Below are 15,956 nucleotides of genomic sequence, written 5' to 3' on the forward strand. Positions count from 1 at the left end.
CCCTTTAATTGAGTCAGGACAGGTGGGTTTGGATCCTGCCTCTGCCATTTCCTATCAGGCCATGGGCAAGCCATTTAAAATCTTGAGATTCAGTTTCCCCATCAGTCAAATAAGAATGATAATATTTGCATTGTCTATTATACAGGTTGCTAAAAGAAACGTATTTTTAAAAATTTTAAAGGACTTTGTAATGTGAATTATTACTATTTTGAGTCAGGAAGCAGTTGATTTTTGACTGAGAATCCAGCTCGATCCTTAGTTTCTTTAGCAGCAAAATGGTGATAATAATTTCACAAAGTTGCAAGAACCAAATGAAGTAATGTTTATGACAGCACTTTGAAGAGTGTAAGGTATTAGAGAAAAGTAAAGTGGTGGTTCTTATTACCGTATTGGTCTGAATGTAGGCCATGCTTTTTCCCCAGATCTGATTGTATAAAACGTGAGTGCAGCCTTATAATTGCACTCTTAGTACCATAGGCACAGCTTAAGCCTCGCTGGTCTCCCTAGCAGCAGCAGAAGCAGTAGCAACAGCTTCCCCACCGGCCCGCACACCTGCTGAAGGAGCCTGTGCCAGACGCCCCTGCTGCTGACTCTGCAAGGTAAGGGAGGCAGATCCCTCCCGCTTACACACTGCATCAGATGACTTAATGTTATGTGAAGTGCATTGCGATCCTTCAAGCACTATACACATGTCAGCTGGAGTAGGATTCATATCATCATCCCTGTCTTTAGAGATCAGTTTGACTAGGTTCTGCAACTGATGGTCTATGAGCTTTCATTCCTTCTCATGTACATTTCTGAGTCTGTGGACTACCAGTTGGGCAGTAACAGGAGCTCTCAGCAGTGTGTTCCCCTTCTCTCCCAGAACATAGACTTTGTCCCCTGGCCTGGCCTTCAGTATATAATGAGGTTAATGGATGACCTCAGAACTTTTGCTGAGGTGCTTTAGTATGGAGTTCAATATCACAGAACAGACAAGTAGACCAGGGAATGGATATCATAGAGGAATGGTATTTCTAAGCTTTGAAACTGGCCAGGGGTCTTTTCTGGGAGTGTGTTAAGGGCAAATAAGAACAACCTATCTGTGGTGTTCTCATCTTCAGCCACAAAAACATGTAGTGAAGTTTTGGGATCTTAGTACTCCAAAATGGTTAGTAATAGGAGAATTATATTACTAACATAGTTTCTTTATGAAAGATTTCTTTTTTAGGGCTATGGCGTGTGGTTTGGGGCAGCCTATATTCGGACCAATAGGATGCAGTTATACCCTGCATAAAACAGGCCCAACCAACACCATTTCTCAGTATTGTGTTTAATTCCTTATGACCAAATTCCCACCTTCATGTTGTGAAACTATCATAATATTCAAATTAGTCTGTCAGATGTTCTTTCACTGAATGTTATGGTTCTTTGTAACCATTTGACAACATTGGGTGGGCTAATTCAGATTTCAGTCCACAACTCTTTTTCTTGGTGTGCTCAAACATATTTATAATGTTCTAGTCAACCATCTTTGAGGTGTTTGTTGTATTGTAGTCCCTATCAGCTTTCTGAACTCTGGCTTTCTCCCTGCATGAAGTGTTGGCTGGGTTTGCTGTGGAACAGCTGTTTGTCCTAGCATGGTAGTCTCCATTTCCTTCTTTTGCCAGTGATTTGGTGGGCACTGCTTTTAATCGTCTGAGTCCATCCAGCAATAGTTTTGGTCCAGAGGGCTTGATTATGCCAGAGTCTTATTAAAATGACATCTTTATGGTGTGGCTTATTCTATCTCTGGGAGCTAAATTGAGCCTTCATTATGTCTTTGGGTTTCAAATACTGCTTCCTTCCTTTTATGTGTTGCCATTGATTGAGAAAGATTGCTGATGTTCTGCCTCACGTGGTTAGTTTGATGTATTTAAACTTATTCACGTGGTTAATTAAATTTGGTTCTATCCTTAAGTTAAAGTCTTGCTGATTATAGCAATATGTTTAAAGGTCATATAGAGTGAGCACTGGTTAGAAGTCAAAAGACCTGGGTCTGCCACTTACTAGCACTGTGACTTTGGGCAAGTTAATGACAACCCCCACAGTGTGTGAGTTCTCTCATCTGTGATGTGGGGATAATTTTACAAATTGGGTCAGTAGATCTTGAGAATGGCTGTTTCCCTCTGAGGTGCCATCCCAATTGATTGTTTTAGCTTTGTTAGTATTTTCTTCAGGCACTGTTTCTAAACTGAATAGTGTCCACCTACAAGTTTTGTTTTAATATTTTTTGCTTCAGATTCTTTATTTTATTGATATAGGGAGCTCCTAGGTAAGGAAATTCTTTTATCACTGTAGTTTAGCAGCTCCTCTGTATCTTAGTCATAGAGAGTTGCGAGAGGTTATCTGGAGAGGTTACACGGCTTGCCCAAGATTTCAAAGTCAGGATGTATCAGTTTGGTTTTAAGACTAGTCTATTATACAATGCTGCCCTGCAAGTTGATTGTAAAAATGAAGTGATTTAATATTTATACTTGTACTTTGAGAAGTAAAGAGACGCCATTCAAAATGTAAGATATTGTAACACAGCCCCACCCTTCATTATCTTTTGCTTGTATTTCTTATAACCAAAGTCTTCAAAAAGACTTCTGAGCCCTTCATAAAGTTCCTTTTTTTTTAATTTAAATTCAGTACCAATTGATTTAATTTTTGAAAAGTAAGTACCTTTCAAATTAATCTGGTTTTGATCAGACAACATTCCTTTGTTCTTGTGTTTTAAACAGAGAGCAGGGACAGGATGTAGTTTTTAAAATAGCTTAGTTTCCCTGATCCAAGTCACTCAAGATTAGTTATTTGGTTAAGAACAAACTCAGAACTGAAGAAGATTTTAGAAAAATGTTTGTCCTATGGAGGATAGAGTTGAAAAGGAGTGAGCTACTCCCATGAACCAATATGTGGAACATATTATGTAGAATTCAAAGCAGCAAGCAAGCAGTCTGAATGACCAGCATGGAGGCAATTTAAAGTTATTATATTGATTGAAATCAGTCTTTGGATTCCTTAGAAGATTTTTGGGGATCCTGAGTTAAGCAGGACTAGGTCCAAACAATGCAGTTATGTTTTTCCCCTCATAGATTATCACACCCCACTGTCTGCCAGGCTGCCTAAGGGTGTCATCATCACATGAAGAAAGAACAAGCATATGGCAGCAAACCTATGTAGTAATTTACTTGTAGCAAGAGCCTGTATCTGCTACAAAAGTCATCTGGGCCCCCACTTCCAGAACAGGCTCTTATGGGAGTATCTAAAGATCCCCAACATCTTCAGTTTCTGGAGTTAGAACTTGATCATTCAAGGGATATCCATTCAGGTCAATTTTGCTGGAATCCCTAGAGCACTCAGGAACTTGCCAGGTGATTCATGGTACAAGCCCTTGGATTCTGGCTATGAGGACAGTGGAATCAGAATTGGACCTCCTCACAGTCAGTGATCTTTTTTGTCCCTTCACCTTCCAACCCTATCCCTTAGATGATGTGGCAGCTTACTTTCGGGTAGAAGTAGTTCTATTGTGGGTTTTTTTTTAATTCTCCAAGTCACTTACTTAGATGTTTTCCAAGGTTAGTGATTTTATATCGTACTCCTCAAAGATTTTTAATTTCTCTTAAAAAAATAAAAAGGAATGAGAAATGAACAAAAAAAAAACAAAGGGGCAGAGAAGCAGACAAGTGTACAGTGTGGAAAACCTAAAGGGGTCCCTGCAGGGGGGGATTAGACAGCAGGCTAGTGATGAGACTATCCCAAAGCAGAGAGGTGAGTGCAAAGACCAGACCTAAATTTGAGGACAAAACTTGTATCTAGCCACCCCTTCCCTACAGATAAGTGATGAAAGTGCCTTATCCCAGCAGCTTTGTGAGGTAAGTAAGGCCAACTCCTGTACAGTCTAGCAAGTTCCATGATTGCCCAAGGTCACAGAGCTAGGATTTGGACCTACATGATAGATCACAGTGAGCAGTGAGCAGGGCCAAGCTCCTCATTTTATGAATGACCCACAGAGGTTCAGTGAATTGCCCAGGTTAGGCAGGAGCAGAGGTAAGGTACAAACCTGGGTCCTCTGACTCTGGAACCAGTGCTGTTTACTACTATGCCATATTGCCTGTTATTTCATTTGTCTAGAGAACTCTGCAGGGAAGAAAATCCCTCTGCCTATGCAGATTGGCAATTACTCTGTCACCTAGATCTTGGAGAGTCAGGATGGAGGATAAGAATGAAAAGCTTAATTACCCTCCATAGGGACACAAAGTCAGTATTTGTCAAAGCTGGGGCTTTGATTGTCCTGCTACTGCCATTATACTACACTACCTTATATTGCCCCAACTAAGTCAAGACTACTACCACATCCTCTTCTTGCTGTATACTCCCTCCTTCATTAGGAAAAAAAAATCAGTAAGTGTAGTGAATTTAAGTAAATCTTCAGCATAGTTTAGATTAGAAATGGAAGCATAAACATCACTCGCTTTATGTTGTAGACATAGAAATGGGACTGACTATAGTTTATCAAAATTGTGTCATTATCCCTTCCATATTATTAGCAGCTTTTGAATTAAAATGTCCCACTTAATAGTCATCAGAGAACTCAGGTGACATCATAGAAGGGAGAAGTTCCTTGATTTTTAAGGAGTGAATAAGTTTATCCCACTATATATTTTATGGTCCCTGTTCTGTTCTGTGGCAATGAAATAAAAGCCCCTAGATTATGTTGAAACGTGTCCTTTCACCTCATCCTGGGTCTTCATCAATTTTAGCATAACTAGCCTTGCCCCGCAAATCCATTTTGTTGTGCACTATCACAAAGGAGTGATAGGCTATTTAAAAAAAAGTGTTATTACTAAGGATTGGCACCAGTCATTTAGAGATGTTAAATTATATATACCATTTACCATCTTTCTTTACTAGAGAAAGGTGTGTGATGTATTTTAGAAAGATTTTATTACAAACAGTTAAATTTAAAAGGTTTAGTATTTAAAAAGATTAACATTTAATAACCTGGAAACTTGACTTAGCTGGAATACTGAATTCCCCGGTGATGCCAAGTAAATGAGGTATTGCCTTATTGTTGTTTGTGCTCCAAGCAACAGCTTTTAAAAGGTCCCAGGCTAGCTCAGCTGCCAGCAATAATAGCAGTAGACTAGGTGTTTTGTTCATGTTTGTAACCACAGTAACCTTTTGAATGAAGTACAAAGAAGGAACTTCAGATGAGAGGAGCCCTCTTGAAACATATGATTTGTTCCTAGTATTTGAGAGCTATATTAAAAATCAGTTTACCTGGAGAGTCAGATAATGAGTCAGAAAAGACCTGGATTCAAGTTCTGGCTCTGATCACATAATATGTGACCCATGGCAAGCCCATTAACCTCTCAGTATTACAGACCATTTGCCAAGGCTGTCAGTTATACAACAAGTGTCATTCTGCATTGGTGAAGAAGTTTTCTTCCCTAAGAGTTGTCTGTACTGGTGAAATCACAGGTTTGCTTTTAAAATCCAAAACCAAACTACTTTAAAGAAAAAAACCTATTTTTTTTCTCTCTTTTATTTCATTGGGAAAGGGGAGGGGGTGGTGAAGAGAGACTTGTTAGTAATGTCTCTATTATGCCTTGCCTGTCACATGGAGCCTTTTCCTTCTTGTCTAACACATTCATGCCCCAAAGCCTCAAAAGATTAGCTTACATTGGATTTTGCCCTGCTAACCAGCTAAAGATTTGGGACTTGTTGTAAATGTTATAAAGAAGCTTCACTTTGTGCCAAACTTGTTCAGGAAAGTCACCATTTTCTTTTTGACTCAGCCATCTCATTTTTGATAGATTGCAAAATTGGACTGCAAGGAAGTGCTAGACATCATATGTAATCTGGAGTCTGAGGGTCAGGATCACACAGCCTTTATTCTCTGTACGACTTACCTAACCCAGCAGCTGCAAACTGCAAGTGTGTGTTACTCTTGGTGAGTATCTTTAGTTTTTATTCCCTTTACTTGATAATACATAGAATAACATCTTAATGAAAAAAACTGAACATTATGTTGAATTCCAATTCAAGCTCTAGGGAACTTGGGATGATAGTAAATAACATTACAGAAGTTGCTGATTGGATGGCAAGCACTATTGGATTCATATGATCAAGGACCCAGGTAAAAGGGAGATAGAGGGGTTTTTAAAGTATAAACTGAATTTTTGCTACTTGATTTATAGACAGCTTCTAACTTGTTTCTAACGTGTTTCATTTTACCTGAGAGATAGGTTAACTTAACAATTGAGTTAGATTGTTCTCAATTAAATATTTCCTCAGGGAAGCAGGCAAGGCCTTGGGGGTAAGTTCTAGGGATGCAAAAACCCAGATCTGAATGCCCTTAAAGTGCAAAAGGTGGACAAGTAAGTATAAAGCTTCAAGTCCTCCCCTCAGCCTTAGGTTTGGCCCCAAACTAGCAGTACTTGGGATTTTCTCTTTATAGATCTCACTTTATAGAGATGTTAATTTCCTCCTAGACTGGGACTCTTTTTGTTTGTTCTTTGTCCCTGAATCCCTGGTGCTTAGCATGTAGCCCAGTGCTTAACAGAGACATTTAAGGAATGTTGGCTGAATTCAGGATGTTCTGAATTAGAGATATCCTGTTCACGTTCATATTCTTTCTCTCTCATTTTTGCAAAGCAGTGGGGCCATTAAGTGATGTGACTAGTAAATAACAGGTATCTGCAGCTGTATTTGAACTCAGATCATCTTGATTTCAGGGCCAGTGCTCAATTCACTGCGTCACCTATTTGCCGAACGAGAGTAGATTAGGGGTGACTTCTGGTAGGTCCTGGCATCCTAGCTGGAGCCTTAAGAGAGCATGTTATGCTCTCCTCCTCTTTAGTTACTAAAATAAATCAAAATAACCCTCTACTGAGGTTTCCAGGGTTACTGCCAGTATGTCTGGAGGGCATGCACAGGCATCCCTTTGGTGACGATTCTGATACAGAGCAGAGGCAATCATTAGTCTCCTACTAATGTGAAAAACAGGGGAAAGCAGCTCCTTTTTGTTTGTGCCCAAGGGTTGATTTCAGAATCCTATATTTTAAGCAAGGAGAGCTTGTGTTGGGCTTGGGTCCAGGTTCTGTCATGTGAACAGTACACTGTGTGCAAGTCCTGTGCCAATAAAAGTAGAAGACAGTCTTGCTTGTAAGGGACTTGCAGCCACCATGCTGAGCATAGCATGTAGACAATGATGAACAAGTTACAGAGACACAGGAGTAAGTAGAGATAATCATCAAAGGAGAGCAAGTGTCCAAGGTAGGATGGGAACTCAATTAACTCTGTGGATTAATTGGCTAATATTTTATTGCCCAATAGCTACAGATAGACCTTTGTTGTATGTGTAGGCTCAAAAAAAAGGTAAGACTTGTTTCAACCTGCCCGGGGCTTATAGACTGATTATAAGATAACCCATAATTTAGATATTGCTGAGCAGTGGAGAAAATAAGGATGCCAAAAGAATTTGCAGATAATAATATAAGAACATGAGGTTATTCATTACTGACTTCTGTGACCAGAGGAGGCCTTCCAGGAAAGATGGCACCTCATTTTAGCTGGGATCAGTAGGTTGTGTTTGAGTTGAGAGATCAGGGCCATTCAGACTGTTCAGGCTGCAAGTCTTGTCATTGTGCTAATACAAAGACTGGTCAAAAACAGAATCTGTCCTCAAAGAGCTTAGGTTCTAATGAGGGTGTTCATGTGTAAATAAAAGGGAAAAGCACTAGCAGTTGGGGAGGATTAGAAAGAAAGCTAAAGAAAGTGGGCTTTGAATTGAGTCTGGAAGGAAACTAGTGGGAGGGCAAACACAATTCTGAGTATGGAGATCACCAGTGCAAGAGCACACAGTAGAGTGTTGTGAAGAACTGGAAGTAGGCCAGTATAATCACATTTTAGTTTATATTTAGAGGAGAATAAGGTCTTAAAGAGTTGGACAAGTTAAGCCAAGAGAGGTCAAAAGGCTGAGTGGTGCCAGTAAGAGGTGGTGAGGGTCCAAACCAGAGTTAGAGAAGCATGAGCAGAGAGAACATGACGTATACACATGACGTTGAGAATGGAGTTAAGGATGGCTATGAAGGTTTCAGCTGCGTAACTAGGGAGGATTTGTAGATGCCTTTGGTAGTAATAAGGTTGTTAGGTAGTGCATTGAATTGAACACTAGCCTTAAGAGTCTGGGAGACAGGAGTTCTAATCCAACCTCAGTCACATGACATTTTCTTGGGCAAGTCACTTAACCTCTGATTGCCTCACATCCAGAGCCATCTCCACAGACATCTCCATCCATATCTGGTCCAGTTCATGAGCTTTTCATGGCATCAACTCCCTTTTTTGGTGATAAAGAACAAACATCAAAGGATGTTTGGAGGAAGATTCAGGGATTTTGGGATGGAGGGGCAAAGGGGGCAGGAAACGAGACTGCAGGAATGCCCAAGAGAAAACTAGTAAAGGACTCAAAGGGATACTTTTGGGCAGCTGAACAGTTTAAGATGTAAAATAAAGAAGAGCTAGTTCTAGTAAAGAGTTGGTTCTCAGTGATGCCGTCCCATGCCACAGAGCAATTAAGGGGGAAAAAATGCAAGAGGTTGCTATTAGACTGGATGGAAAGTCTTTTAGATCTGTCAGGGAGAGCTGTTAATGTGCAAGAATTAGGTTCTGTAAGGTGATGACAGATTTTTAGGAGAAACGAGAAAATAGAGATAGCAGCAGCAAATAGGAAGGAGAATTGAACTGTGAAAGAGACAGTGTACTGTGTTGTTATAGAACCTGAATTTAAGGGTTGATTTTCATGTATTTGTCATGTGACCTTAAGCATGATTCTTTATTTGTTCTAGAAAATGCCAGTAATGTACATTTATAAAGTACCTGCTTATGTGCCTGGCAAAGGAGCCCTTGCTCCCAAGGAACTTATAGTTTGATGGTAGAAATAACATGCAAATAAATATTTATATAAATAGGGTTGAGGATAGTTTCCTGTGGTTAAAAAAAAAAAAGTTTGTCCTGGATGGTCTCTGAGGGTTCTAAATTTGGAAGTTCTATTTCTGTAGATTCTTATCAGAAGGAAATAGAATAGACAGACAATCCAGTTGTATTCAATTATTTTACACATATACACACACATATACGTGTGTGTGTGTGTGTGTGTGGATGTGTGTGGACAAGGACCTTAAAGATCTGTAAAAGGGATGCCCAAGACCTCTGATCGTCCCTATGAAGGGAATGAGGGAACTGAGCCTTCCAATGTTCCTGGAGTTAATAACCCAAAAATATCAGATAATTAGTACTTGTTTGACTATGGAGAAGTCATTTAACTTTTCCGTGCTTCAGCTTCCTCAACTGTAAAATGAGGGTAATAACAACATCTGCCTCTCAGGATGGGTGAGGATGAAGTTAAATAATATTGGAAAGGGCTTAGCACAGTATATATAAGTATTACATACATACATACATACATACATATAATAGACACAGCAGAAATGCTTAATCCTTTTCCCCTTATACAGGGATCTACCCAACATGCATTGATAGGAGGAGGCATTATTTGTGGGCTGCTGGACCTTTTTTTTTTTAATTAAAATTAAGTCAGCATTTAATAAATGGTTAACTTAGTATGTTCTGTGTTGGTGAGGAGTATACTAAATTGGGAGAAAACCTGGTTATTGTATATTCTTAACAAAGTACCTATTGAGAACACCAGGTGCATGAGGTAGAAGTGAGTGTTAGGGAAAGTTTCTTGTGTGTGTTGAGCTTTAAATAATGAATAGAAAGGCAGAAGTACAGAATGGGATAGTAACAGCATGAGGGAAAAACACAGTAATTAAAAAGCATAGGACAGACTCATAACAAGGAACCTGGAGTAGAGTATTCTCAAATGAACCTGAAAAGCTAAGGAGGTTGACCACAATCTTTCAGTCACTGAGTTTACTCAAAGACAAATTATAAGTAAATTGATAACTATTGTTTGTCATCAGATTTTTAGGGCTTTTAAATCTTCTTTCATTTCTTCAATGTTCATGTTCATATATTATTGGACTTCATAGAAAAAATATTTTTATCAAAACTATACCAAATAATGGACATGAATTCTGCTTTCCTGCAACAGTAAAGAATTAACAAAGATTTTCACTCAGTTGCTTCTTAAACAATTTTGCTTGGGGGAAGAGGGGTAACACAAGGAAGCTTGGGAAAAAGCCAATTTGAGAATATAAGTGAATCTTTATAATAGCAATCTGATCTAGGAAATAATTTTCAGGATTTGAAAAACCCTTAAGGTATTAACCTTTTGTTGCCTTTAAACAAAGACAAGGTGGGTGGAGTGTTCAAGACAGAATAGGTCGTATGAAAGTTTATTCATCAAGCAGAAACTGAATTCCAAATCTGTTTAAAATAAGGTTTTAGGATTATATAACATTGCATAGACCTTTAGATATCCAGTTTTTCCTGTGAAACTTTGAATTTCTTTCCGCGAGAAAATATCAGACAGTTTGGTTCAAGGAATATGTTCCATTATTCAACAGAGAGTTGAATTTCTTGTCATTATTGGTGAATACAAATGCATCGAGACTTTTAATCTTCAAATATATAATTGATAAAAAAGCTTTTAAAAATTAATATTCTGTTGTTTTTATTAAGTTTTTATTACATGATTGCTGTTTGTTCTTTCTTCCCATTCCCTACTACTAACCACATCTACAAACCAGATTCAATACTTTGTACTCACATTTTGCATGAAATCCAAAATGGAATTTCTCAGTTTGAACTTTAATCACCTGATTTGATTCTCACTGACATTTGTTTATCTTGACACACACACACTCTAAAGAAAGATTTGAAGATATTGGCGGGAAATGTATAGTTGGTTTTAAAACCATTTGAGGGGAAGCTAGGTGGTGCAGTGGATAGAGCACTGGCCCTGGAGTCAGAAGGATCTGAGTTCAAATTCGGCCTCAGGCATTTAATAATTACCTAGCTGTATGGCCTTGGACAAGCCACTTAACCCCATTTGCCTTACAAAATCCTAATTAAAAAAAAAACATTTGAAAAATAATACATGTAAGAAGTTTTCAGCAGTGATTCTTAGACTCAAAGATAGCACATTTTTCATAGAAGTTTTCAAATATTCACATTTTTAACTTCTTAAGTTTTTGGAGCACATGGACTGCTCTGTCAAATACAAATGGCACAGTTTTGTTTGAGTTGATAATTTGTTTTAAGATTTGGGGACTAGCTTGATTATTTATTTCATTCTAAAAACCATCTGTGATTGATTTTTTTGATTGGAGAAATTCTTATGTGGTCACCCAACCTTTTCAGTGTTCAGAACTATTCTGTTGAAAAGCACCTCTTTGAGCCTTGTATTTAAGATTTGAAATTAATTCTCACTGTTTTTAAAGCAGTAACTAGTCAACAAATATAAATTTGTCTCTCTATAAATAACCTTGAGATGGAGATACTTTTTTTTTTAAGGTTTTAGCAAACAGTGGGGTTAAGTGGCTTGCCCAAGGCCACACAGCTAGGTAATTATTAAGTGTCTGAGGCCGGATTTGACCTCAGGTGCTCCTGACTCCAGGGTCAGTGCTCTATCCACTGCGCCACCTAACTAGTACCTGGAAAGATGGAGGCATTCTTTAAGAGATGTATCTCTTGCAAGTTGATTCTATTCTTTGGTCCTTATCCTGTGCTAGACCAGGCAAAGAACATGCAAAACCATGTTAAAACAAAATAAGGAGAGGGCCAGAGGGTTGCACATTCTTATTTATATCCATTTTTAGCCATAGTCATGTTAGGGAATGGAGTTGGCAGTGTCCTATATCAGTCTACCTAAAATTTTTTAGTGGTTAATGCCTCCCAAATTTTCTGCCCTGTTAAACATGATTTCTTTCTTGTTACAAATAGTTTAATAGTTCCCAGAGTGTCTGGTCATAATAAATTTTTAATCTTTATTATTATTTTTTTTTTTTTTGCAAGGCAAGTGGGGTTAAGTGGCTTGCCCAAGGCCACACAGCTAGGTAATTATTAAGTGTCTGAGACCAGATTTGAACCCAGGTACTCCTGACTCCAGGGCCGGTGCTTTATCCTCTATGCCCCCTAGCCACCCCAATTTTTAATCTTTAAATAGTCAATCAGTAAGCATGTATCAAGCAACACTGTGTAATGCATGTGACAGATACTTAAGGAGTATTTTATTCTTTATATTAAGCTTAAGAAGCCTACATTCTCACAAAATAATATATTTTGTCAAATTATCCTCAGAATAACTCCAGTGGATTCACATGTGGGTGGGTGGGTAGACACAATTATGTTAATTAAATATAAGTCCTATTAAAATATACATGGATTACTTTGGGTAAAGTTTATCTCAAAAACAAATGTGCAAGCTCTTCATCAGAAATAGAAATTGTTACAGTCAGTCACTTGAGTGAGAACTTAACTCAAATCTTTTAACATCAGTGTTATTCTGCTTATGAAATATGACAGTCTCTGAACAATCAAAATTGTTAGTAACCTTAAGGGTTGTGAAATTCCTGTGTAGTCAGTGATAACTTGAATATACAAATTAGGCAAAATAGTCATCCAGATAAGAACTAATCATAAGAGTCAATTGACTAGTCAGTAGCAAGAGCAAGAAATAATAAATAGACAACCCAAGTGCTACATTTGAACCTACAAAATATTAAATTAGTTAATAAACATAAATTTATCTGTCTTTAAATACCCTTGAAATGGAGATATAAAAGGCAAAAATGAAGATTTAAATCTGTTGTATTTGAAAGGAAAACTATCAGTTAAGTTTAGCTCCATTGAAGTATTAAAATAACAGAAGGTATATATTTGAAAAGGAAATCAGGAGGAGAAAGAGGAAATAGATAATACAGACTGAAAAATGGAGACAAAAGTAAACAGAAGACTGCAACTTTCAAGGAAACTCCTTCCACAAAAATAAGGCATAGTGGTTCTGCTACTAATCCCAAGGTTTCCTTGAATCATTCTTGAAAGGACCCCTCAAAGTTCTAGTTAGTGTGCCAAGCAATCTTGAGAAGGACCTAGTTCCCAGGTCAAAAAGTAGGCACCTTCTGTCATTTTTCTCCTTCCCCCATTCCCAAGTCAGCTTTGAGAGATGGAGCAAGTACTCTAAGCCCCACTGAGTCAAACACATCTTTTGTTTTATAACCTCCATATTGCAATGTGTATAAATATTGACACCCTTTCTTTCCCATTACAGCAATAGATAAACTGTTATTTGTTTCCACATATGTCTACTTACTATCTGGTTATTTGACCTTGCAAACATTTGCATATATCTTTCTGTTTTAAAACCTCTTTATTCACAGTTCTCTTGAAATTTCTATTTAGTTTATTTTCTTCATTCATTTAGAAGAGCAAGTTGGGGTGGCTAGGTGGCGTAGTGGATAAAGCACCGGCCCTGGAGTCAGGAGTACCTGGGTTCAAATCTGGTCTCAGACACTTAATAATTACCTAGCTGTGTGGCCTTGGGCAAGCCACTTAACCCCGTTTGCCTTGCAAAAACCTAAAAAAAAAGACCAAAAAAAAAAAGAGCAAGTTATCAATAATTCAAGACCTCATAACGTTTGAGTAGGGAGAAGGGTATCTGTGATGGGTGTCAGAACATTGCATGATTTTTTTCATCATGGGTAAAAAAGGTGCACATACAGTCTTTAGTTTTTGCAAGGCAATGGAGTTAAGTGACTTGTGTTAGGTAATTATTAAGTGTCTGAGGCCAGATTTGAACTCAGGTACTCCTGACTCCAGGGCCAGTGCTCTATCCACTGTGCAACCTAGCTGCCCCGCATGTATAGTCTTTAACATTTTGGTTTTCCTCTCTGTAAAATGAGGAGGCTTGGGTGTGTGTGTGTGTGTGTGTGTGTGTGTGTGTGTGTGTGTGTGTGTTTTAATATACCTAGTTCCCCCCTTTAAAATTCTAGAATTCTGTAAAAGGTTTGCCTAAATAGCTTTTTCCCCAAACATGTGCTCGTTCAGGGAGAAGTTGGTTTCTTTTCAGAGATGAAAAAGAATAGAATTTTTAGAGACAGTCTATCACCTTTATGACAGAAATGTAATTGGAGAAAGTAAAACATTATTAAATGGGGTTAAAAAAAACACATGGATCAGACATTTGGAAGTGCCTACTAACATTTTCATATTTACTGAGTTCCTTTGGGGAATAATCTTATCATATATAATTTCTTATCACCTTTCTTTTGGTCATATATAAATATATATTAATCTTCAATACAAAGTCCTCTTAAAATCCTGGGGATATCCCTCTGTCACTCCCTGAAATAATCTAGAAGGGTAGATTGCTTCTAAATTTCCTGATTTTCGAGTAGCATTTACAAATAAATGGTTGTTAGGTCACAGTAGTATTTGTTGTAGGTAGTTGAACCTATTCTGTATTCCTAATTGGTTTACAGATGCAATTTTGGAGTCACAAATTTGGGACTACCTATTATTAGAATATTGAACTTATCTCTAAATTTCACTGAGCTAAAAGAGCACCAGTTTATTAGGTAAGTCAATCAGGATTGAAAAAGTACAATTCACAGACAAGACAAACAGCAGTAATAGTTTTGAATCTCTTAAGATGAAATATAGCAGGGATACATGTAAAGCATAGCATTTTTTCCCCAAAAAATCAATTGCACAAGTATATAGATCTACACTATTCCACTGCAGTCATTGTTTCCAAAAAACTCTAGACGTCGTGTATGCTTAAGTGGCTTGTCCAAGGCCACACAGCTAGGTAATTATTAAGTGTCTGAGACCGGATTTGAACCCAGGTACTCCTGACTCCAGGGCCGGTGCTTTATCCACTACGCCACCTAGCCGCCCTGGCTTCTTCACTTTTAGTGTGGGTAATAATCTGTACTTTTTAGTCCACCCCCCCCTCTCCCGCTCTGCTCCTCACAAAGCCGAAAAAAGCACCACATTAAAACTGCTTCTCTCAAGGGTTTTTCCGAGTATCTTTAAGACATTCCTTAAAGGTTAGAATCCTGAAGTTAACTAGAGTGGTGACCCTTTAAATATTAACATAAAGTGATGCCTAGGCATATGCTTGTCTCTAGTTCTAATGAGGATGTTTTGTGTCAAATTTAAAATCTCTGATCAAAGGAAACTGAGGCCAACATGTTCCAAGCACATTCCATTTATTAGCATGGACTGAGGAAAATTACAAAATCTTGAATGAATGTTATGGATTCCTTGTTGTTTGTCACTAGGTGAACTAACATCCTGAGGCCGCTTGAACAAGGACAAAACAGGGAAATTGTGGTTGGAAGTGGATTAGAACAAGTATGAAAAAATTGTTAAATTTTATCCTCGCTGAGTAGAACAAAATCAGTAACTGAGTTTAGCATCATCTGTATTTTCCATGAGTTCAAATGAAGAATTAAATCTTTTAGCCTTGATTCACCCAGAAAAGTGGAAAATCTTGCATAGCAAGGACCTTAGTAGGCTCACAGGAAGTTAAACTCTTTTTCTAAATATAAGCTAGTTTAAGTTTAATAATTCAAACCTTGTTTGTTCAGTTATAATGACATTTGGTCTTTTCTTGGCAAATATATTTCCTTCTCCAGCTCATTTTACAAATGAGGAAATTGAGACAAACGGGGTTAAATGACTAGTCCAGGTTTATCCAGCTAGTGAGTGTCTGAGGCCAGATTTGAACTCAGAAACATGAGTCTTCCTCACTCTAGGCCTGACACTCTACCCCACTGTACTGCTTACCTGAGCTTAGAGTGATTGGGCTAAATTGCCTTTGGAAAGTTTGGTGCTTTTATTGATCCCAGCTGTTGCTCTGCTTCAAAGCTCCCCCCCTTATTTTCCTCCTCCCCCTCTATTCTTCCTCCCTGAATTCTTTATGTGGCAACTTGGCTAAAAATCATAATCTGCTACACATTTTATAAAGGACAAGTGGACAA

The 15,956-nt window shown here is 38.1% G+C and overlaps 1 protein-coding gene across 5 annotated transcripts in view; it reads left to right on the forward strand.

Moving 5' to 3' along the window:
• Positions 1-15,956, forward strand: part of RLF (RLF zinc finger) — a 145,210-nt gene that overhangs the window by 93,351 nt on the left and 35,903 nt on the right. For 4 of the 5 annotated variants that reach the window (XM_074217633.1, XM_074217631.1, XM_074217634.1 and 1 more), the window contains one exon: positions 5,820-5,956. The exons of the other annotated variant lie outside the window; for it this stretch is intronic. In XM_074217633.1, coding sequence (XP_074073734.1) covers positions 5,820-5,956 — 137 coding nt within the window. The remainder of the gene's footprint in view (positions 1-5,819; positions 5,957-15,956) is intronic. 5 annotated transcript variants of the gene reach the window in all.

Source organism: Macrotis lagotis, chromosome 1, assembly GCF_037893015.1.
Source record: "Macrotis lagotis isolate mMagLag1 chromosome 1, bilby.v1.9.chrom.fasta, whole genome shotgun sequence".
Lineage (NCBI taxonomy): Eukaryota > Metazoa > Chordata > Mammalia > Peramelemorphia > Peramelidae > Macrotis > Macrotis lagotis.